The 25,159-nt window shown below is 36.9% G+C and overlaps 1 protein-coding gene and 1 non-coding gene across 2 annotated transcripts in view; both read right to left on the bottom strand.

Moving 5' to 3' along the window:
- Window positions 1-20,449, bottom strand: part of LOC146164885 (uncharacterized) — a 31,387-nt gene extending 10,938 nt beyond the window's left edge. Inside the window, exons 1-13 of the mRNA XM_083381356.1 lie at window positions 20,309-20,449; window positions 19,531-19,714; window positions 19,153-19,258; window positions 18,067-18,202; window positions 17,403-17,545; window positions 14,179-14,364; window positions 13,655-13,736; window positions 12,930-13,099; window positions 12,406-12,601; window positions 11,344-11,490; window positions 10,815-10,932; window positions 3,439-3,568; window positions 2,671-2,821 (exon numbers count right to left, since the gene is read on the bottom strand). Of these exons, the coding sequence (XP_083237482.1) occupies window positions 2,671-2,821; window positions 3,439-3,568; window positions 10,815-10,932; window positions 11,344-11,490; window positions 12,406-12,601; window positions 12,930-13,099; window positions 13,655-13,736; window positions 14,179-14,364; window positions 17,403-17,545; window positions 18,067-18,202; window positions 19,153-19,258; window positions 19,531-19,662 (1,697 nt within the window). The 5' untranslated portion in view covers window positions 19,663-19,714; window positions 20,309-20,449. The remainder of the gene's footprint in view (window positions 1-2,670; window positions 2,822-3,438; window positions 3,569-10,814; window positions 10,933-11,343; window positions 11,491-12,405; window positions 12,602-12,929; window positions 13,100-13,654; window positions 13,737-14,178; window positions 14,365-17,402; window positions 17,546-18,066; window positions 18,203-19,152; window positions 19,259-19,530; window positions 19,715-20,308) is intronic.
- A 3,287-nt stretch (window positions 20,450-23,736) lies between these two features.
- LOC146164884 (U5 spliceosomal RNA) lies at window positions 23,737-23,852 on the bottom strand. Its single transcript, XR_014494623.1, has one exon. It is a non-coding gene; the product is annotated as a U5 spliceosomal RNA (small nuclear RNA).
- Between the last annotated feature and the right edge of the window lie 1,307 nt (window positions 23,853-25,159).

The following is a 25,159-nucleotide window of genomic DNA, read 5'->3' as shown; positions in this document are numbered from 1 at the left end:
ACTAATGCGAAACTTTTATGGCACAAAGCATGTATGTGGCTTTTTAATTTAGGCCAGACTTCTCGCGGTCTGGTACTGTACGGCGATAGACCTTTAAACTGCAGCAAACGGCGGTAGCGGGAAATCTTTATTGGCAATCAATTAAATCGCGTCGATGCGCAATGCGACAGTGCGCCAGGTAGGCCGGCAAAACCGCCGACTATTTGACGGGAAATCGACAGTGACGGATATTCTACCTGGCACGAGCGCCGGTACACACGTACACGTACAGGTAACGGTGACTGCGCGCAAGTTACAGTGACTAGGCAGGTAAGGCTTACATCACTTGGCGGTTTTTGCGCGTTCTGTCGCACACGCCCACCCAAAACGCGTCTAACTTTTGACCTACTAAAACCGATTGGGACGGATTTCTGCTAAAAGCGGCACCCAAAAGTGACCTAATAGTTATTTAAGTTAAGGGTCAGCTATGTTGTGTAAAATTCTATCCTAAATTTTTGTAAGGCTTCCTTTGCAAAAGCGAACTCTTTCATATGAATGCTAAAAATGCTAGCTGACAATAAGTTCTACATTTTTAGCCAAAGCAGCTAAAAACTGATGCTATGCTTTAACGATTGTAGATTCATTTACAGCAATTACAGCCTTCGGCAGTAACTTTGTCATATTGTTGCACAATGTCAAGCTGTTTTAACATCTCCCCATACTATTTCAAAAGTTCCACACCTAATATAAAGAACTTCGATTCACAATCAAGTATGATTTTAACTTAAATTAGTCTTATTCCACAGATGTTTTATTTGTTTTCAAACGATGGTTTTTATTCGTATTACTAATTACTGAATTTACTGATTTTGGAAGGGGGAAGAGATTTTTCCTTTCAAAACGGCATGGCAATAAAAACGTATTAAGGGGACACTAGGTTTTGTATTGAACTGGTGCTGCGTCAAATAGACAGTTTTCATATGGTATGCACATTATAAAAGCGGCTTTCTGTAAAAGTCACATTGCTGTTTCACAAATCATAGAGATTGAGGGTTTTTAAGCAGATTGTCCACACACAAACACACGTCAACAAAGTTACTAAAAGGTTTTCTTATGTGGAATGCCGAAAAAACACACATACTTTGCACAACGTCTCCAATCCTTTACAGGTTATTCTAGGCCAGGGTTTTTACTTTTTTTTAATGCAAGACCCTAAAAAATTAGTCGCCAAGAATTTTCTTAGTGATGGCATCATAAAACAAGTATACCTAAAAAAAACTTTATTACAATTTTTTTAATTATCCGTCCAGATGTTAAGGCCTTCATGGAGCCCCTTAACTAGTCAACGAACCCCAATGGAGTACACAAACCGCAGTTGAAAAAACTGTTGTACGCCTAGGGGTACATCAGCTAAATTCGGAATGGGGTACAGCTAAAAGCCAAACAAACTATATGGGCGGTGCCCTGACAACGGCCAATGGGTTGCGAGCACGTGCTGGTTACGTCACTATGTCCGTTGCCTCGGCAACGAGGTGGCATCCACCGACGAACTACGCTTAGTTTGCTTTTCAACGGGAAGAGGCGCAAGGTGTAATCGTCCAACGAAAATACAAAACGGGAAGTTTTGCGAAGTTCGGGTCCCGTGGCAGCTTTAAAATTGAGTCGAGCCTATACTTGCGTGTGAAAGCTTGTTTGTTTTTTTAAATACAACTTGGATTTTAGCAGTTATACACAGAGTTTATATCTTTACATGGCCACCTTATACAAGAGCTAGGCCACGTTTATTGCATTTTGCCATTTCTTCGAGTTTTTTTTTAAAACCTGAAATATTTGCTTTTGTCACCAGACATGGTATATACTGAAAACAGGTTCATCCGCCACTTATTATTTTCTCTGGCGTTTCGGCTATAATTAGGGGTTTGTCTAAAAAGCCACCTATAAAAAAACGGCCGGTTAAATAAATTGTTAAAAAAATTGCCGTCCGTTTCAAACTATGCGGGTGGGAACATTGAAGTGGGGCTTCTTATCTAAGCAAACCGCCATTGACGGTGGTTGCGGCGAGTAAAGGGGATGTGATGCTTTATGAGTGTACTCGCTTGGGCGGACTTTGAGCTCGTGAAAGCCAAACTATATACTGGGGCGGCTTAATGACAACTCGAAACCGGGTTTACTACGCGGAGCTGCGCTCATAGCAAAAACGGGGACAACTTTTAGTTGTCAGCTTAATTGTCTGCGATGGAAGACTTGCGTTTGCACTAACTAATGGAAATGAGGTTGCCCTAAATCGTAGGGAATCAGGCGGTTTTCTAGGAAGAAACATTTGACAGTTTTGCATAAATCCCGTTGGTAAACATTGTTTATTGAAGAGAAAAAAAATCAGAAAACGGGCACTGTTGCAAATTATTGTTGTCAATAGACACAAGAATATGCTAGTATAGGACTTCCTAATCGGTCGTTCTCTGTCGGGTCAAGTAATTTGCAAATTTCAGTCGAATTTAAAAACACACCAATGTCAATGAAGCTTTCCAAACCAAAAAAGTACGTATATTACGGATATTTCGGAAAAAAGTAAGTAACTATCATCGTGACTCAAAAAACAGATAAATTAATTCCCTATAGTCAATCATTAAGATCGAGTGTGTGATGATTATTAGGTGCAAGAGCAACGCTTTGACCTTAAGAATAACTTACCTCGTAAAATTCACCGGCTCCATTTCGTCTTCAAATAGCGCGGCGAAGCGACACGAGAGGGCGGTCTCGAGGGCCACTGTGAGGTCATAATGCATGCCTTGTGCGGCGAGCGGGATCATGTCGAGCTTGCAGAAGACGTCCACCACGTCACCTGTGACGAAACAAAGAAAAATGGTCAATGTGACGTCATCTTGTGCGGATATTCGGGGTTGCAAGCGTCTGAGTTCAATTCTGATACGATTTGAAGTGATTTACCAGAAACTAAACACAACAGTGTATTTTGCGTTGCGTTTTCACTTCTGTTTTACATTAACACTAGATATCTATGCTACAATGTGGTAAAAGTTATTTTTTAATATTACAATGCAAGGGTTTGAGACATCATGTTTTTAATTAAGCCTATTTTAATTTCAACGATTTTTAGTTATGATTTACATCCAACAGCATTTTAACTGTATCTTCATTAGGGGAATATATGGAACACGCGAGTCGGAAAAAATATACACGCAAGCCTATTAATCTCATTAGGTTCAGCTCGAACTTTGTTCTTGCTCAGATAGTTGTATATCTCTGTTTTGGACAAATGCATTAAACAGTATTTATTGCGCCTTTTTCGGTGCTAAATTTGTGACTATTTACGTCAAGGATAGTCATTACAGTCCAGAGGCTTATATTAAACGAAATGTTAAGTCAGTGTTGATCCACCGACAACAAGATCTCGCAAAAGTTTCGTCTAAGTAAACTTTGACTTTAGACACGTGGCCTCACCTGATTGATCGACGACCGGTATGGCAGTGAGCTTCCTGTCCGAGATGACTTGAAGTACGTGGAGTAGGGACTGGTCTTTCCGCACCGTGCACACATTATCATAGGTACCGATACCGGCCTCCTCCACAGTCTGTGTACAACATATAGCAACTGCTAGTACAGATGTCAGTCAATTTGTAGTTAATCCCGATACAGGTAGCCAATAATTTTTTGAAAAATGTAACGCCCTTCAATCCAAAGTTTTTATTGCAAAGATTAACTGAACAAAAGGTATAATTGCGAGGGTGGTACTAAGACCGAATGGTTCGAAATTTATTGCAGCCTTTGTTACATCTCATATTAAAATGCTCTCATGCGAGATGGTATGCTTCAGTGTATAATTTAGGTGCATGGTTTAGGAGTAAAGCTGACGTTTAATTTTTGTGTCATTGCCTAGCATTCGGTATAATTCGATATTTAGTACCACCCTAATTGCTACATACTAATGACCAGCGATGAGTGTGGTATGCGAAATGGCAACTAGTTACGTAAAATAGGCAAGGTTTTTTCACTTAAACGTAACTATCTGTTAAGAGAGAGACACAATACTTTGCATTTAGAAAACGCTACATGGAATCGCTTATAATAGTTTTGGTACTACTACCCCTGACAACAACTGAAAGTTAACTTTGCGTCCACTTTTTAATAAATTGGCCTGTTTTTTAATAACGCCCAGAAATATGAATAGCGCTAATAGTTGTCCGATTAAACAGAAACTTATTTAGACCACAATTGCTGGTATAGCCGTTAACCACATACCACAGTATTAGTGTCTTAATTTAGGTCATATTATGGAAGGTATGATAACAAGCATAGCATAACTGCTGGTGTAGTCTTTACTAGCATCCAATTAACCACAGTATTATTATCCTAATTTAGCTAATTTTCTAGAGGGTATGATAATAATGACCATAGAATAACTGCTGGTAATAGCCTAAACTAGCATTCTATTAACCACAATTTAGGATCGACGAAATGCCAAGTCGATTCATTTCACGACATGTGTGGAAACCAGGTGCAGGCAGGTCGGGCGAAAAACGAAAGGTCAGGTTTGAAATCGAACACTAATAATCGGCGAATTTTCAGCGTTGCGGCGGTTAAGAAAGCTCAAAATGCCCGATTGCTATGCAGCAAGCAACGAGGGCATACGGGTACGTTTCGTAGCGCGATGTTAAGCTTTCGCACAATGATAGGCGGTAAACGCTTAGCCAGTTGTTGCCAAAACAACGATTCGTTTCGCATTCAAGCGTTAGTTTTTGGCCGCGGCGAAAACCGCGAACCGTCCATGTACACAGCTGGTTTGCGAAGCTAGGTGGTCGTGCCACTGTTTACGCTACAATTCACACACAACCGTCTCTAAAATATCGCAAAAATATGATACAAGATGTTATAAAAAGGACGAGAGAGTTGACCCAATAGCTACAGCCGTGTATGCATTAGACTGGACATATATTTGCACTTTGCCAGGTAATTTCACTGCTTTAGACGAATTTGATAAATTCATTCCGTTAAAATTGCCGATTCGTATCTTATATGAATCAACATTTAAATTAAAACAAAAAAGGTGATAAACTGAAAATTTGAAAAAAAACGTTATAAACTAATAATTTGGAAGACGAACAACAACGTTGAAGCAATTTATACTTGTACATGCTTATTGTCAACGAAATTATCCAATTCTTTTTAATTAAAATAATACCAGTATTGAAAAATGCTGAAAAAAGTCCAAACAGAACAAGTAGCTTAATTTAAAAAAAAAACACTAGAAAAGATAGTTTCTGATCATGAACAAAATAACATAAGACAGATGGCAGCGAAATTTATTAAAAATACATTAAAACCTCAAAATAAATCGATCAAAAAACGATCATTTATACAGAGAGTCTCAAAAAGTACAACCTATGGGAAAGCTTGCACGCTTTCGTTATCAATTCCACTACAAAAAAATCTATTTATTGTTGGGAATGCAATTTGGGCGCCCGCCCGTGGCGCAACGCACTATAATGGAAAGCTCCAGCCCGAGTATTTCGCACGACTACGTCACCCAAAAGGGGCGTGACGCTTTGCATGGGGGCGTGACAGGGAGTGGAATTCCACCTCGGTCAATAACAAAGCGAGGGCGGCGATAGTAAATAGTTGTTCGTTTCAAAGGACCACGTTGTTGAGTGCATTTTCCGCCCCGCTTTCGGGAGTAAATTTGTCATTAACGTCGCCGCTTCGAAAGGGGGCTTTGAAGTCAATCGATTTGGAAATAACAGGGAACTAGTTGAAAAACACGAGCGCCTGTTTTTGGAAGCAACCGCTAAAGTTGGAATACAAGCGGAAATTAGGTTTGATTAAGCGATTGCCTAAATCAGTGGTCGGGAACCCATGACTAGCGAGCCATATATGGCTTGTTCGATGACGCAATAAGGTTGTTTTGATGATAGATCTAGTTCGCAGATAAATCTAACCTGTCATTCTAGCATGGTTTAAATAAAACTGCACGGTACCATGACCCCTTTCAAACTGTATTTTTTGACTTGGTTAAAAAAAAAGCTTTTCAAAAACTGGGATATCGCAGCGAGATATACGTAATATTTATAAAATAATTACCAAAAAAAATAGTGTGCCGCAAAAAGTTTTATAAAATTAAATGGGGTACCAAACGGGCCAGTTTTAGAAGACCTAGCCTAAGAAAAGAAAGAAGTTAAAACGGGCACTAAAATTGACAAGGCGATTACGAAAAAATGGTTCGTTCTCAAAGTTGCCGCCTTTAACTGACTGAATGACGTAAAAAAATATTTCAAGTGTTCGCCGGCCCTGTGGCGATTGGAAAAGGCCCAAGCCGGATCCAACGCAGTTTCAAACAGTAGCTTCTCCCAAAGCCGTCAATATTATTCGGCGGCCGAGATTCAGCAGCGGTTGGTGGGTCGCTGATGCTTTATTGTATGAGAGTCGACCCCCAGCGCTCCCGCGTAGTTGCGGTTACGAGCGAAACGCGGGCAGTCAACAAGTGAGAGAGACTGTTGCGCTGAGCAAACAGCAGTGTTGTAATGACTTAAGTCATTGACTTGACTTAAATCATTTTGTCAAATAACTTAAATTACGTGTTTTTGATTAAAATTTATTTCGAGTTTTTCACATTAAACACTTTTATTGCTGTATATTGCGTTCGTGTTAGTTTTTTAGTTGAATTGTTGCTTACAATTGGACGAGTTTACCAATTTCAGTAGTTTAACAGTTTACTTTTTATCAATGACATGACTTAAAAATTAACTTGCTCTCATAATGACTTGACAAGGACTTGACTTGGGCAGCCGATGACTTGAACTGGGACTTGACTTGTTATATTGGCAAATGACTTGACTTGGACTTAAGTCATTTCTGGTGCCGTTGACAGTAGGGGTGTTTAATATTATCAGATCGGGGCCGATATTTATTACCATATGGTAGTATGGGTGTTCGTCCGATACTAGGCTGGTAGTGGTGCCTGAAAATTTATTTCTGCCCAAACTTTGCAATTCATCGCAGTGTTTTCCTTCTTGAAGGTATTTTTTTCCGAAAGTTGTAAATAAAAATAAAATAACGGCGCGCTGGTCTAGACCCCTACCACTTTTTTCACGGTAACGAAACGAGTTGTTAAAATTGAAACTAATAGAAATACATAATATGAGAAAATAAATAGTAATTATACTTGAACGACCCAAACGATAACTCTCACCCTAAGCCAAATAACCTTAGCAATATAAACCCTTGGACGAATTGTAGTAGGAAATAACTAGCTACAACAATTTTAGGTAAATAGCTTAAAAATATTTCCGTCGCACATTTAATTTTATAAATTTTGCCCATTTTACCATCATAAAGTAATTTGGAATCGGATAGGACGCCAGTAAAGTTTGCCATCGAAATAAAATAAAAGTTTTTTTAACATCATTAATTGACATTTGTCAGCGGTGCTTTCACAACTTTCTTCCACGTAACGCACGGAAATTTTGTCACGAACCACCACGGGAGAACATAAAGCAACAGTAACGTCTCAAACGCGTTTACCGCCTTCGGCGTTGTGTTTAATCGGCAAAATGCGGTTCTGGTGAGCGAACTTGAAAATCTGTTTCGAGGATTCTTTTCCAGCTAACGTGTAAGCTTGCGTGGTTGCGCAACATTATATGCTGCAATGTAAATTGTTGTGAAGAGCAGCATATTAAACCAATTCACACGCAATATTTTTACACAAAATGCAAATCGTGCAAGTTGTGTTCAAAGGGTATAATTTGCCCTGTTACTCACAAAAGTTGCTAAATCACTCTAAAAAAATCTACAAACGCTAAATCAAAGTAAATCACGATTTAATTTAAATGCTTAATGCGCAGTTGTTTTCAAGAATGTGATATTATTTCCTTTTCAAAAGATATTCCAAAAACTGCATAAATAGTGTTCTAATCAAAAGTTAGTTAATCGCGCAGAATTTCCTACAAGGTTACTTCTATAAAGCTTAGTTCGCTTTAATAAAGAATAAATATTAACAACATAATGAACCCAAATCCATTCACCGATGAAAAAACATTTTAAAAAACACAATCAATCAATTAAGTGAAAGCGCGGGTCCTTGAAATGGAATATAAAACAGAAACAAGCACTATTGGTTTATTACGTACAATAAAATAGGGCAATAAACTATATAGTAAACAAACTTAATCTTGGAAACATTGTACAACCCTGAAAAGTCCCGTGTATCGAGTTTGCTATCTACTGGTTTAAGCGATAGATCATGGAGTCGTTATCGTCTGTAATATTTCACCTAAAGGGCAAACCCAACGACCGCAAAGATTCTATTTGAATAGTCGGAGGCCTGTCGCGTAGAGAAGATGTCAGGCTGATAAATATGCCACCAATAAAGGGTACAAGTATTCCACTGGTTTGTTACTCAGTCGAGAAATAATCTTACATTTTAGTTTGTCACCAAAATAAATTTAAATTAAGCTTTCCATTACGAATTTGTACATCATTAACTCAAAATTTACCAAAATTTTTATTAAATGGCTATCCGCAGTTTCAAGAGAAAATCGTTCGAATTTAAGCATTTCAATACAAGTGGCGGGTTTCGTACAACATTCAATCAAAAAACTTACAATCATCCCCCAAAAATAAACGAAATGGACAAGCCTCAGCGGCTTGTAGGGCTGTGCAATTGGGTGGTTGAATAGCCCAGCGCACACGCGACAAGTAGAATTTCGGGAATTGTTGCAGCTTTACCAAAAAGTTAAAGTTGTTTAATGAAAACCAAATTATTCCTGAAACTTTATGTTTGTTTGTTGGTTTTGCGTTGATAATTAATTATTGGCAACTTTACACTACAGTCGGCGTTGTTAACAGAATAATTGGCTTGTTTACCGAAACCTGGGGTGTGTTAGCCTGTTTACCAAAGGGGCTAATGACAATTTCAGCAAGGCTTTGAGCAGCCCAAACGTTACAGTCGTTGCCGAGAACAGATTCGATTGAATTTGATTTGATTTGCTTTGCATAATGCAACAAGCAAACGTCTGTGATGGTTGAACAAAATTATTTTGCAACCGCAATGAACATTTTGTAAATTAGGTTATCAAAAAGCAAAAAAAATAAAACGCTTGTTTTAAGAAGCCTACTGAAAAACTAAACGAAGTAGGTTTTTAAAGGGACAATGCATCAAGTGGGAAACGCCAAAGTCTTGTTTATTATCGCTTTAGCGCCATCCGCGCGACAGTGAAATATTCAAGGCGGGAAACCATTTCACACAGCTGAACGAAAACGGCTCCCATTCGTAACCATCTAGTTCATCGCCGTTTTACCCTTATTTCCGCAGTGCCGTGCGACTAGGTTTACGAGCGCAAAAGGTCTGCTATAAGGGGAGGACATTTGTCAGCCGTGCGTGGTTTTACACACGGTCCAACTACGCCAGGCGAAGACGGGCCACTGACAAACACAGGACTGCGGTGTTCTGCAACGCAGGCCCGTCAATTAGCGGATCGTCAGGCGTTTGTGTGTCTGAAGCCGCCCCTTAACGTTGGGAGATGCCTCGCAATCTTACACATATACACGCACACAACAAGGTGTCATTAAGGATTTAGGGATGGCAATGTTTTCTTATGTGGAAATCGCAGTACATCTCTACATTTTTCGGTATAAATAAACTATAGGAGTCATAACTTTAACAAGCATTTCTGTTTAAAAAGTTTTTGGCGGGATAGTGAACGGACTTGTTTTTAGGATACTAAAATAATAAAAAAAGTGTGGCAAAACTTTGTTATACTTTTAATGGAGAAAAAGCAGAATATTTAATAGATAATAAATAACGATAAAGCACGGCGTAATGATTTTATGTGGAAATCGCAGTAGGTATGTTATAAAACTTTTTCTGGTAAAAATACACTAGGACTCAAGACTTTAACCACGCGTTTCTTTTTACAATTTTTTGGGCGAGATAGTAAATGCACCTTGTTTTCTTAAAGATATTAAAATTCTAAAAAAGGATCTTTTGAGGCACATAAACTTACAAGAGTAGCCTAAAATTCCTTTTCCGACCACACAGCTGTTTGCCAACACGATTGCAAAATTGACAACTTGAAAACAGCTAATAACAGTCTTTTTCAGGATTCCGGGATATTTACAGAGGAGAGCAGTCACAGGATGTATTAATATTTTACATGGCACTTTAGGGGGTAACTTATTGACTTTGACACAACATCGTTCATTGTTGTGTTTTGGCACTCATTGTGACTTGCATTTTTTGCAATAAGAATCTTTTCCTCAAAAAAGCTGCCACGGTAGTGCTAAGTTTGAGTACCCCCTACTCTTTTAAATTTTCTAATAGTTTTAGAATTTTATGAGGTTTCACACAAAAAAATCAAACTAAAAAAATATATTTTTATTCAAACTTCATAAATTGGCGCCAGCGCCATTTAAACTTTCGACAGATGGTTTAAGCTCACATCATATGCGACTACAGAAATATTTTCTAAATCATAATCACAACTATCTGCAACTCATTTCAATATTGATATATTTATCATAGGTCTACAGGCAAGAGCAACAGATGGGCAAATGTTGTGTCAAGACTTGAAAAGCGAACAATCATGTTGTCATAGTGCAACGTAGTAAGTGCATTACGTTTTCGCAATAAACTCCATTGAATATAACAGCAATCCTGCAATGTTTACCCCTGCCGCATAATGGCAGGATGATATAGTGATACCAGTTGGGAAAACCCCAAACAGACAATAGGCAATACCAAAAGGAAGTCGCCACCCAATTCACAAAGGCGAACAAAACTGAATAGAAGGTGAGCAGCGTTTTCCCGGATGCACTGAGTCACTTACCTTTCCCATGAAGGAGGGTGCTGGCAGTTCGTTCATGAAGAGGTAGAGAAACCTTAGGATCCGCTTGTGATTGATGATGTGGAAGATGTCGCCGCTGGCTTGGTCCAGAACTGGTACACTGTTGAAACAAAATTTTGCACTCATTTAAAATCACATCCCTGTATGATAACGTTTACAGCAGAAATGTCGCTCTCCTGTTAAGCCAAATTTATGCATAATAAAAAGGTTTAGTTTGGCATGGAATTTTATCTTTATAAGGTGAATGGTTTATTATTGTGTTATCGATGATTAAAACTTAGGAAGCAGGGATAAAGCTTTAGTAACAAATGTTTAGTAAAATCAAAGCAAAAAAATTGACCAAACCCAAAGTTCCACCTTACTACTTCAGAATTTTCAAGAAACTTTGTCACATTTTATATATATTGATTCAATATAGGAGATCTATCTTCAATATTTGCTTACCGTAAACCTAAACAGAATTCTCATCAAACAAAACACTTACAATAAATTTCAAAGGCCGTTTGCTTACCCATGGTAGTTTCCCTCGAACAGGATACCAAGAGAGTCAAGCAACGTGTTCTCCGGACTGACGTTTTCAAAGTCCGGCTCTTGATGAAGGATTTTCCTCCAAGTATCAAGGCTCTCTTCCTCCAGGGTCTGTGGAGATTTCCCCAATCTGAAAAGGTTAAATGTAATTGGAGACACTGAATTTGTTATGCCTTTGCAATTGTTGGTTAAAACAATTTTTTTCTAATGTGCAAATTTGCCAGACTGCAACAGAAATTGTTACTAAGAAAACAGACTGACTAAAATTAGAAAAACAGCTTACTAAATTTAATAAAATTGTCTTTACATATTAAAATCGATTGCAATCATGGCATTTATGCCATTAGGTAGATAAAATGTTTTTTTTCTAATGCACAAATTCGGCCAGACTGCGACAGAGATTATTATTAAAATAACAGACTTACTAAAATTTGAAATAAAATTATTATAACATATTGAAATCTTTGGGAGGGTCATACATCATTTAAAACCTTACATTTTAGCTTCATAGAGAGTTTAATAACTTTGTTAAGGTGCAAAAACACATATAGGATGCAACAACAAGCTGTGGGTGGTAATTGAACATGGCATTAACCTTGCTGTGAATGGTTTTTCTCCTGGGACAATTCCCAAGGGAAATATGAGTTACACAGCACAGGTTATGTATAAGGTTGGCCAAGGTTTAACTTGAAATTAATGCTTTTGTTAAGCTGTTTAAACATGCTTTTTAAAACATGGGGGATGTAAGACCATTACAATTACCAAAACAAGTAGGTGGAAAAAAAATGACAATGACCAAAGCCTAACTTAATCAGTTTGTTGCATTGTGAATAAAATGTTACCATATTTCTTGTACAAACAAAGAATTGATAGACAAAGCAGTGTCATAAACACATCTCATATCAAATCAGAAAAATCATGTGGCTGTCAGGCAACCCACTGAAATTAATACAGCTGTATTTTGCTGCGGGGTCAACTGCTCTTCTCGATACCAACCCACACAATCAGACACAAAGTACATAGGTTAAGTAGTTGTTGTTCACACCTGGAATAGGCGATGAGAACATGAATGAAATCGGTGACGGTCAGCATTCCAACATATCGGGAATGCTGGGAGTCCCAAAGGGGGGCAGATCGGACTGCGTTAGCCAGGAGGGCGTGAAAAGCTTTGCCTGCTAGCAGTTGAGTGTCGAACACAACCAACTTACAACTGGTGGGCATGATGTCGTAGCAGGTGTGCTCTGCAAAAGCAAGGGATAAAATGCCTTTAATGACAACACATAAAAAAAAACTGAACAGCGTTAGGCTATTAATGACTTTTTGTCTGTTCTTTTTTCAAGTACAATTTTCATCAAACCTATAACAATATTTCTTAAATGATTCAGCATTACAGCTACATACTTATATATAACAAGAATTCTTCTAACAAACAAATAACAAGATACTAAAATTAAAAAATAATGTATTTTTTCTTATTTGTAAGACGTGTGGTTTTTATGCAGTACACTGTTGAAATGCACTGTTCCAAAAAGGCAAAGTCAATATATCAAATGAAAGCTAGCTAAGCACCTTCTAAGAATCTCTGATATATGAGATCGGCTTCTGGGTTGAGGATTTGAGGTAAAGGATTGTTGTTGTGATTTGGACTACACAGGTGGCCTGAGGTCCTGGTCGGTGTTCTGGCAGTTTCGTGCTCTTCGTGAAGAGACAGCCCTCCGACAGAATTCACAAGTTCTTGACTAAGTGCAAATAAATCCAACAGTTAGTTGTAAATAGGAATGTTCAATATAGTTGTTGTTTTATTCCGATAGCGATACCTGATATTTTAAACTAAAAGTTTTGTGATCCGATCCGATACTAAATGTTAGTTTAAGCATGCAATAATAATTATTTTGAAGAGACAGTCCTCCAACAGAATTCACAAGTTCCTGGCTAAATCCAAACAAATGCAATAGTTAGTCGCAAATATCAATGACCAAAAGTTTTTACTTTATTCTGATACCCATACTCTATATTTTAAACTAAAAGTTTCATGATTCTATCCGATACCAAATGACATCACTACAAAGGATATTATGTGTTAAATGGCAAATCAGAGCTGAAATTATTATATTTATTTTTTACCCCAGTAACAGACAAAAACAGATGTTACCAATTTGGCTATCTCTCGATAAATATTGAACATACCTAGTGCAGAAATAAGCTTAGGCCAATCTAAATAAAACTACAATTTCGGAATGGCAAAACCACTGTAGTAAAACACAACAACAAAAAACTCTGCACAACTTCAATACCTTGTGTTCAGATCAACATCTTTCCTTCCTTCTTCTGCCTTGAGAAGTGAGTTTGCACTTGGTGCAGATGTGTTGAGGGTATCTAAAAAACAAACAATTTTTAGCGTGAGGTAGCCAAAATGAAACAATATTTGTGATTGTGTCAACTGACAATATTACTGTACAAACCAATTGCTTTAAAGGTTATAGAACACTAAACGTTTCTCCAAAAAATAAACAAAAACGTCCGGCAAATTGTAGCAATTTATATTTCTAGTATGCTTGGTGTTCAGGCTACATAAATGTACATCTCTCAACCCATACATTTTAAATACAATAGTTATCTAAAAGTGTTTATTAAATTTAGCATAATCTTGAATATTTCTAATACCTTAAAACATTTTGTTTCGCACTCAAAATAAAAGCTACCTAAAATTTTAACATATTTGGCTCAACTTTTAAATACTGGACCTGACTCAATGCTATGACCCTGTACAGTGGCTTGCCACATCCAAACAGTCGTTATAACCAGTTTCTAACGTTACCTGTGCTCGAGTGCTCGTCCTTTTTCTTCTTAAGGCTCCCGGTTCGCTTCAGGCGTTGCTTGAGCTTACGAAGGGCCGACATGCGGCTGTTGTGCATGCTGCCGTTCTTTCGCTGAGAGTCCGATTCGGACCAGGCACGACGCCGGGGGTCTTCCAAGACATCGTTGTGGGTCAGGTGCGGAAGGCCTTAAAAAATTCATTACCATTAACTTAAACAGTTTAGACCGGTCATGTGGTCGGCAAACTGTGGGCCGTGGCCAATATGTGGGCCTTTTAGCCATTTTTAGTGGTCCGCGAGATAATTTTTAATTGTTTCGTTTTATCATGTAATTGTGGGCCGCATGATGGTCGTACATTCAATGTACTTAATTTTAATTTATGGATAAGAGTTATTATGGATAAGAGTTTTTTTTTTGGCTCATTAGTGCATCACAGGGCCTCCAGGCCGTTTTGCCAATGTAAAACAAAGTAACATATTTTTTTTGCAATTAGACTGGCTTTTAGCTGCATATTTGTACATAAGTTTGCTTGACAACAACACAGGTTTTTAAGATTAATTGGAAAAGTTTGCATGACCCAAACAAAACCAAATATCTTAAATCCTCCCTGTTTCGTAGTGGTTTTACAAAGTGGGCCGTTACTATCGCTGAAAAGAGTAACTTGGCCTGCGACAAAAAATTTTTGTTGATTCATTTGCCGATCACTGGTTAAGTATTCATAGTAAGGCTTACTGGTACAAACGGATCAATTAGGGATCGGTTATGCAGTTTTTAAAAGGTCAGCGAATGTAAACTTTGAATTCTGACCACAACAAACAAGGTAAATATAAGGAAGCAAAATAAGTGAACCCATTACTTACAATGGACTTGAAACTACTGTATTAGAATCAGCCAAGTCTAACTGGCTTACAATAACAGGTATGCAACAAAGATGACCAGATCATCAAGTAGCGTTAGTAGCGGAATCAACTCAATAAATTTGTCATATTTTAGTTACTTTAATTATGTGTTTTTTTTCTTTTTACATTGCTTCCTAAGGAAATTTTTATCTTTATTTCAAGGTCATTTAAATTATTTCACAAATTGCAACAGGTTTGGCATATAAAAAAAATTCAAAAGTTTAGACAACCCTTCTCTGGTTCTAATGTATATTATTTTATGTTCGGTTTAATGTGTCATTTAAGAAAATCATTGGGTCGTTGTGGCATGAAAATAATTATTTAGGTGTTTTGGTGTAACTTTAAAATTCCCAAAACAAAATATAACCTAGCAACAAGCCATGGGGTTAGCTTCAGGTTTAACTATTTGCACATTGACTTATTACCATGTTTTGAAACATTTGCACATGGATTAACACATGTTTCAAACAACAATATTCAATAACCCGAGATTGCTTAACTTAGTTTGCCAACACTAGTATCCAATTTTATTTGTTTGTTGTATACCTAAAACTCATTCTCATACACACATAACAGGCTACACCTGTTGGCCAAACCACAAAAATGTAGCAGAAACAAACATATTAACTTGTAGGGTAATTAAGATACCGCTATGTAGCAAGCTTACTTTCCAAACATAGGCATAAATTATAATACAAAAATAATAGTGCAAAATAAAAAACATAGTCAAAGACAATATGTGATTTGTCATTTTAACATTTATCCGAAAAAACAAGTATACAACTTGTTCAACTGGCGGTTTTCAACAACTTACATCTATTGTTCACTGTCATGCAAGGTTAGAATAGCTGAAAAACAGCACATGCTTGAATTCAAAACTATGGTACAGTCATAGGCGTTTGACAATAATATGTTTTATAGTGGAATGAAAATGGACCTACATTTTTGACAGTGTATTTTAGCGAATGCTCATGGTGTGATAAAAAGTGAATCATTAACTTTCATACGTTTGTTCCATCAGTTTGCTTCTGTATGTTTGCCCAGGGGACCACCAATGTTTGCGCAGTTTTTAATGAAATGAAAAACAATTTAGGGCACCAAATCATTCAAATGTGTGCAATCTTATTGCATTTTCAAAGTGGTTGATTTCAACCTATCAGTACTGAAATCCCACAATTTACCATTACACATTTGTTACAAATTTATTCTGTTGTACAAAATGTCTTCAATACTATATAAATAATGCCAAAACTTCCCATGCGTGATAACAGGCTCCAATCCATGTACTTTAAACATATTCAAACAACATTACAAGAAAACTCCAAATCATGTTTGATTCAAAGCATGTTTCCTAAAAATAGCCTTTCTGCAAAGTAATCACAAAGAGACCCAAATTCGGTCAATAATAGACCCCCGACTGTTATTTGGAGCAAAAATTTATTGAAGGGACATAATAGATTTCTGCCTCCTGCCAACTCTTCATAACAGGTGAGGCACAAGAAGTCTTCCATTGTCCGAAAAGCACAATGAAATAAAAGCCGCCTACGGTAGTACGGTTATTCAATTGAGAAACCCTGGTAGTTTTACACTATGAAAGAGTTTCTTACAATCACAGTATGAATGAATCTTTTTTTTAAAGTAACTTTGATACATATAAACTGACAACTATACGAATTGCGAAATAATGCACCTGAAGAGAGTATTTTACAAATATTAAGTTTTACCTTTGACATATGCAGGGTTGCCACACATCATTATAAAACAATTCCCAAACAGTTAAATACGTTTTAAAGAAAAATAATAGGTTTCTAAATACCTTAAATTACATCATAAGATATGCTTTAAATATGATTGAAAAACAAAACAGCATAAATTCCATGGCAATAACAAATAGTTTAGTTTGAGTATGACAATTTCTAAACACATAACTAAAGGTAAAATTTTTAAAAAACAGGGTTTCATCCATATTCTCAATTCACAACAAACATTTAAGAAAAACATTTCAAGATTCTAAGACTTTGTAGCAGCCCTGACATTTATTACGTTTACATAGGCAGTTATAACTTTGATAAATTATAATGTTTAAATTTGTCACTTATGTGGAAAACTATTTCAGGTCATTTACTCAGATTTATCTTGATAATTATACTAAAGCAAGCAAATTTCAGTTTTTAAAAATGTAAACATAATTTAAAAACAAATTGATTCACCGACACTTAATTAGGACTCAGATAAAGTATCCATATATTAAGGACAAATTAGTATTTTTCATTGGAAATTAAAAGCATCCTTCTAGTTTTGTCGATAAAGTATTATATATATATACCTGGCAAAACACTTTGTCTTGGAGGGGGTGGGGAGAGAGCTACATCTGATCCATTAGTGATTGGTACTTGTCCACATTCACTTATGGTCCGTGTGACCAGCTTACGTCTTGCTTGAGCGTTGGCATGTTCAGAGCTTTTGGTCCTGACAAGAATTTTTTGTTAAGCAAAAGACAAATGCAGCTTGGGCCCAAGTTTTTACCAGCCTTTTATTCACACGCCCTAAAAAAATCATAAAATAAAAAATAAAGTAAAAATAAGTTAATTAAAATGTTGGAGAATAGTATAGTCTAGGAAATTCAGCAATTCAGGTCAAACACTATTGATAGATGTTAAAAGATTTATATATATTTGTCGGCAAAGGTAGCATATCTCATTTCAAATGACGAGTTTTGTGAATTCAGTGCAGGTTAACTGATTTACAATACCGTATATTTAGTTAAACATTAAAAAATACTGTTTTTTTCTTTGGCAAACAGCAAAACCTTAAATCTCAAGCACCATATTTGTACAATAAAATAAATCAATGTCAAATATCCCTAAAAGCATTTGCAATGTAAAACAATGTGTACTGGGTTTCCCCATGCGTAATTCCAGTCAAGTGCAAACCAGGCCAGATTGCACGACAACAAATACCTTGCACAACCACAATGATTGCTGCCTAACCTGGAAATGGGCTTGTGTTGATAGTAGCCCCGTGGTGTACTGTAGTATTGGAACATAACCGATGTGCTTCGCGGCGACATGCTGTACACATTCAGTGGTGTGCCACTGTTCTGATTGCTGGCCGAACGTGAAAATGCTAAAAGGAAAGCAAAAACACATTACTTATATTGATTTGCTCGATACAAGTCTGTTTGCATGTAAATCCAAGTTAAACACTTGAACAGATTATAGTGGATTGCAAAACACGGCATGCAAAGAAACATTTCTAAAAGCAAATTGTGTAATTGCAAAATGGTAAGTTTATGTATGGAAATATCCAGTTATAGCTTGATTGGTATTTCTTTTCTAATTGAAGAAAAACAAAATACAGAGTTTGTAAAATACAAAACATTAAAATGTTGAAAAACAAAATGTGTTGTTTTGTAATGTTAACAACTATTTAAACCCTAAACAAGTGGAATATTAACAAGAATTATAAAAACTGTCACAACCACTAGTTACTACATTAAGATAGTGATGGTCACTTTCATCATCACTATAAAGCCCAGACCCATTGATGCCACTCTTCTGTCAAATACCAGCACAAAAGAGGACTTGGCACAAAATCAAACTGGCAACATCAATGAAGCTTGTCGCCACAGAAAAGTGCTTCAATATGGACTGGAAAATCAATGGGGACCACTTGACTCACACATTTACAAACACACACAGGGACCTATGTAGCCAGCACACATAGTGGCACTGACGTCAATGCAGGTTGACTCCAGTATTAAAAATTTTCCATTGAGCTTTTGTTGTTTTGTTAGCTGTGGGGGCATGTGTCAATCAAGGATAAAAGTGCACTATTTGAAAGTTAAAAACACGAACAGCTGCACCCAGGAAAACATTTGCAAAAAGCAAAAAAAAAACCTAGAGACTTTGCAGTGTGCTAAAAACACGGGTAAAATGACTACAAAAGGTATATATATATCTAAATTTTACAAAAATTAATATTAATTTAATTTACAAAATACCTATTTTGCAATCAATGATCATTAGTTTTATTAGTACTTGTGTCAGATAAAAGTTGGAATTTAAATAACCCACCAGTTATGGGGGAATGCTCAGCCTCCACAGCTTTTCCGTCTGGCATTGAAATAGAGTCGCCAGAGCTACTGGAATCATTAGTCGACTGATGTCGGTGCTTTGAAGCCTTTCAACAAAAATAACAATTCAACACAGAGATACTACCCACAGTAACATACTTGCTACACTACTTATTCTATTGAGAAGCTGAAAAACACATTAAATTGTCAACTTAGGATAAATATATGAGCTTATATGTATCTAATCTGTTTATAATGTTGCTGGAACTGCTAACTACCTACCAGCTATACACATATCAGCAAATCTGAGATAATGTCATTCATAAAATGCAGTGCTATATAATATTCAAACCAATTTAAACTCAAAACACTGCAATACCTGGTTTGGGATGGGTATTGAGACCACGGGAGTATTGCTACTGCTACTTATTGGCGGCTTTCTTTTGTTGGGGCTTTCATTGTTGTTGGTCTGCCTGTGGAAGCCAGTCATTGCTGGGCCGTGATGCAACATTTCTTTTTTCTTTTATTGTTGCCCGGCAGTTCTTCAATCTCTAATCATCACCCTTGAAAGGAAAAGCCAACACAATGATGATTGCAACAACAACAAAGCGAACCGGGTGTTTTGTTACATAACACAAAATTTTGTCACAATTGGGCCAGATTAAAATAAAGCAGTATATATTTTTGCAAATCCCCCATAATAGTTGAATTTATTAATGCGCTTTTTATACTAACTATTCAAAAACAATAAAATGCAAATAGGTTATTTATTTATTTTTTGATATGTTGAACAAACTATTAGGTGTCATGACTGAATGACAGCGACATACTTCCACTTGCTATTAAAAGACAGCTCGGCCAGAGAAAATGAATCATTAAAACAATGAATCAGACCCACAATTTTGCAGCGGTGCCAAAAAAAAATAGTTTGCCTTAACCTATAGCAATAGAACTCCTTTGAATTAAATTGCAAAAGGTATTTAACCCCTTATCTTAAATATATCTATGCATTACATGAAATGCATGGAACACTAATCTTTACTAAAATTGTTTTAAATTCTGTAAATTATTATTTTTTTTTAATTTACATTAAGTTGTTTGTTAAGCTAGTACATTGAACCAGTTGACAGGAAGTTTAAAACAGTCAAAACTCTTACCGTTGGTGTAAATCAAATCAAAATTCCGATGCAGGAAAAATCTTCAGGATTTACTGCTTCATGCTCGTTATCACAAATTTTATATTAACCTAAAAATAAATCAGTTTACTAGAACACTTTCAAATGCAATAATTTAAACTAAAAATAATGTCTGTTGTTATTTATATGTCAAGCTCATCCAGCAATTTTTCGGAAATTAATTACGCTTTAAAATTGATTGAGAACTCAACTCTAAACAACATCTTTATGAAACATTAATCATCCACCAACATGGCATTCACCTTGTTTATCAGACTGACAAGTGTAAGCAAACACTTTTTTGAAGGGCCAGATGTATTTCTCAAAACCTATCTTAATCTTATATAGGTAGATGTTTGCTTGGGGTGCAATGAAATTAAGCATCAAAAGGAATTTGAAAAATAGTATAATTTAGCATGAAAAAGCAAAAATATATATATGTATATAATAGATACATAGACACGCTATTTGAAACTAGTATAACCACAATATTTGAAAAATGAAGACAAATGGAAGATTTTAGTTTTAAAATTAACATTACATGAAACTTCTGCGATTTATTTTAATATATTCACCAGAACTTGGCCTTCTTTAAACAAGCCAAACAAAATTGGGAAAGCCTAAAGCTATTTGTCAGGATAAATCCTAATCGAAACAGAGAGAAGGCAAGCACGAAGGCATCCTGCAGTTACAACAAGTTTGGTCGGAATTAGGGTACAAAGATGGATGGTAGTGAAAAGTGTTTTGAATTATTTACAGCCATTAAATCAAAACAAACCTGGAGAAACACGACAGTCAGCACTTTCTGCCACTGCGATCTAAGTAATTGCCAATAAAGAGTGTGTTTTTTTCACATCTGCTATCACACTTCACTTTTTAAATGATTTCAAATGAAAACATTCCCTTTAAAATCACATTTTTTTTTTTGTTAATCAAGAAATAATTGTCAAATCAAAAACTTTGTTTGAGAAATTATAAAAGTAAAACTGGAAATTTTTAAACATGACATTAAAAAGTTCATGATAAAACAATTTTCAGATGGTTGCAGTGAAGCTACTTTAAGAAAAACACTGGAAACGTGAAACACATCATCATGATATGTCACTATAAGTAGCTAAATCATGGTAGGAAATAGGGATGCCAAGTGCCAAGTGCCAACGTCAAAAAACAAGCTCTGATTTGTGGCCAAAATAAGACACAGAGTCGTGCTTGAAATTAGTGCTTTGATTTATTTTCGGGAGAGAAATACTCAACTGGAAGAGTTTTGGGAAACAGGAAAATCTATGGGCTAATTGATCATAGTTGGCAGAAAGAGGATGCAAACAAGTAGTGTGGTATCCCTTCAACCCAGTCTGCATTCTGTGGCAGGTACACACCCAATATTTTTTGGAAAACAATTTCTGTGCACACCCGAGATATTTTGGAAAACAATGTGTGCGCACTAGAATTAGTAACTTGCACACCTAAATTCCAGAAAAAAAAATTAGTTGTGCTAGATTGTCAAACTTCAGGGGTATAAAACCTTAACCGCACACCCAAATTTTGGGATGGACACCCAAGATCTCGGTGTGAAGTGTTATGAAATCCAGACAGGCCTACAACAAAACAAGTAATGAAACAATCAAGAGGCATTGGAACTGATTTAAAAAATTAACACTGAGTCTTGTGGTCTTTGGGCGTTAATTACTTGCAAAAGTATTAACAAATTCCATAGAAACAAACTTCGGTTACAATATTATATAAATGGTTAAAAAGCTATGACAAATCATTGAGTGACTAAGGTGCAACAGTGTATGTCATCAATAAAAAAGTACTTTATATCAATTACGTCAAAAACACCGCCTGGTTGCTGTCAACAAATCTGTGTCATGTGTCAAACCATATCACAACGTAATATAAATGCATATTTTTAAACGAGAAAGAACAAAAATTTGAAAAGAATAATAATTATGTTAATAGCCATCATGCACCAAACAGATAAAATTGTTAACTAAATTTATAATATGGTAATATATATAATATGTGCCTAGTATTTAGTATGCTGTCAGCCATCATATCATTGACGCTTGAGAATATTTAAAAACACTTTTAAACATTAAACGTTGTCAAATATGATGAATGGCAGGATGTTAAAAATATACAAAATAGAAAAAAATCCAAGCAGTCCATATAGAAGTATATAAGTAGGAAACTGTGTTAAGATATGGAAATCGTTGCAAATTTAAGTGTTCAATTAGTATCAGGATAATCAGGGGGGTTGTTCCACAAGTAAAAGTAACTTAACAAAGTTATTGCGTTTGCGTCTAAGCTATAAAAGGATACCAGTTAAGAATAAACAATTCAATAATTAACTTTTGAAATACTTCCACATAGATATATTGGAATATTCGTTGGCCACTAACCTGTACCAAAAATACGTTGCGTTATGGCACACGTATTCCTTCAATATACGGATGGACAATATATCCAGCATTGTTAAAATGCATTCGTAAAATTAAGTATATTTAAACTCTCCAAGTCTGCCACGTCGATCAGTTGAACAGCATAGATGCACAAATAACGCCCTGACAACGCGAAGTTCACTAGTAAGACTAACACGTTGCCGCTGTCTGCCGTAAGTTGTCCGCCAACAAAGTTTGCCACATGGCCAAACAGCAAAACGCGACTTCAAGCGTCGAAGGCCGCGACTTAAAAAACCACAAGCGTTCCACACGAAATAATATCGCCCAGCGCTAGGTTGTCGCCTACCCTCACATGCCCAACGACGCGATGTTAGCAGAGCCGTTGGACACACTCGCCATTCGCTCACGTTGCGCCCAAACACAAACACGAGAGACCCTTGCAAACTGTTACGTTTGTTTACCAAGTTTCCCAGCACGCGGCATTCGACGTCATTCGCGGAGGCGGAGCCACGTGACGGTTTCCATTGGTGCGCGCTGGAGCGTGACGCCGTGGGCAGGAAGCGGCCTGTTTATGCTTTTTTCCTGGACCGCCTTGATTTGCAAATTGCGTTTTTCACCTCGCGCAAGCCGGGGACCGAAGCCAAGTTCTGTTGTTGACGTTTAGCGTTGTTTTTTTCGGTTTTCGCGGATGTCAAGCCTACGTGACATCCTGCTAATCAACGACACTGTTTGTTCGGAACCAGGTGTCATGTTTTTACTTACCAAAGCGGACCTGGTAACTAAAACCGGCACCGGCAGTAATTCTACACACCAGTGTAACATGACGTTGCTGTTTACGTAACCGGTTTCACTTATGCGTGACTGCTGACGTAAAGGTGGTGCACATTACAAGGTCTCAGGATGCAGAATTTTGTGCAGGGCTAAGGCTTTATTTATAAAAGTGGTGTGGTTGCAATGTTCCGTTAAAGTTATGGCGAACTTGTGTTTTAGCGATTATAAGTAAAGTAACCCCACCAATGGTGGGGGAGAAAAATTATAAAAGACTCATTGTAATGCTCCTCTCCACGGAAATCTTTAGTAAAAGGCGAAAGATTTATCCGAGTTATGAAGAGAAACCAGAGTAACGTCAAATAGTGGCGCCGCGGTTTTCTCTCGCTATAAAATTTTTCATTTGTGGGTCTGAGACGTACAACGCGAAATCAAGAACCCAATCTAATGTTTGGCCTGGAATACGGTTTAATGAGGATATCAACTCCGTTTTAGCTCGATTCTAACAACTCACAACCTTACTCTATAGATTTAACCTATGCCTTGTTTTTTTTTTCTGTGAAGCAGCTACACTGCATTGTTACATCACAGCTTAAATTACTTGAATGCGGGGTTTTATGAAAAAAACTGTTTTATCAAAATGAAACACTTTAATTAACAAACATAGCTTTAATATGGGGCACACCTCTTTGTCAATTTTTTTGATATTCGTCGAACGTAAGAATCACAAATACATGTCAAAAAGCTGCAAGCTGCTTGCAAGCTTCAGTTTTCTAAAGTCTGTACTATGCCAATGAATGGAGACCAATTCTGTTTTAGAATGGTAAGATCATTAAAAAAGCTTTTCAAAGAAATGTTGCCATGACTGGCAAACGAAGGTCGAACCATATAACTTGAAGTGGGATGAAAATCAACTAAGGGTTTGTCAGCTAAAATGGGCTGTGTTCATTCATATTGTCCCCGATATGTCAATAACTTATTCCGGGTTGCAAGTCTGTCACGTGTGGCGGGTAACACTTAGCTAAGTCAAAAATACCGAAATGAAAACAGATTAGAGCTTAAAGGCTGTTATGAAATTCAATTTTCAATTCATTTTCTATGTTTAGGATCGATTTCAAAAAAACCTAATCTATTGTTTTTTCAGCAGAATGGTTTCATAACAGCACGGAAATATCGCTTATCAAGGTAACAGTTCCCAAACAACAAATGTTACATAGTTTTAAAAAGATAGTGTTAAAACTAAAATTTCTTAATTTTTAATATTGCCCTCTTAATAACGCAGCTTTATATAGTCGCGCAGTGGCGTCATAAAATGAATGGCAATCGGCAAATCGACAACAGCCAGTGAGTCACCTGGATATGTTTGCCTCAAGTGAGATTTCGGCCGGCGTTTGCAAATCAGTTTAGCGTTCGGCTCCGATTGATCGGCTTCCACAACAAAGGCCCCACCGCGTTCGAACCCAGATGACTTGGCGTCGTGGCCGCAGCCACTCAGAGGGGCCCTCTCAAGTCACGTGACGTGGCACGTGCGTCACGCGATGAGTTTTGCCCAAAACCTCGAGGAGCTAGTCGAGCAATTCACGCGATGATCATGCGCAGGTCCGCTGATCAATTAGGAGCTGTGCGAACTGTGTGATTAACGCAGACCCGCGCAGAAAAATGC

The sequence above is a fragment of the Ascidiella aspersa genome, chromosome 2 (assembly GCF_963924565.1).
Source record: "Ascidiella aspersa chromosome 2, kaAscAspe10.2, whole genome shotgun sequence".
NCBI lineage: Eukaryota > Metazoa > Chordata > Ascidiacea > Phlebobranchia > Ascidiidae > Ascidiella > Ascidiella aspersa.
Note: the sequence above shows the minus strand (reverse complement) of the source record. Positions and strands in the feature narration are given on the sequence as shown.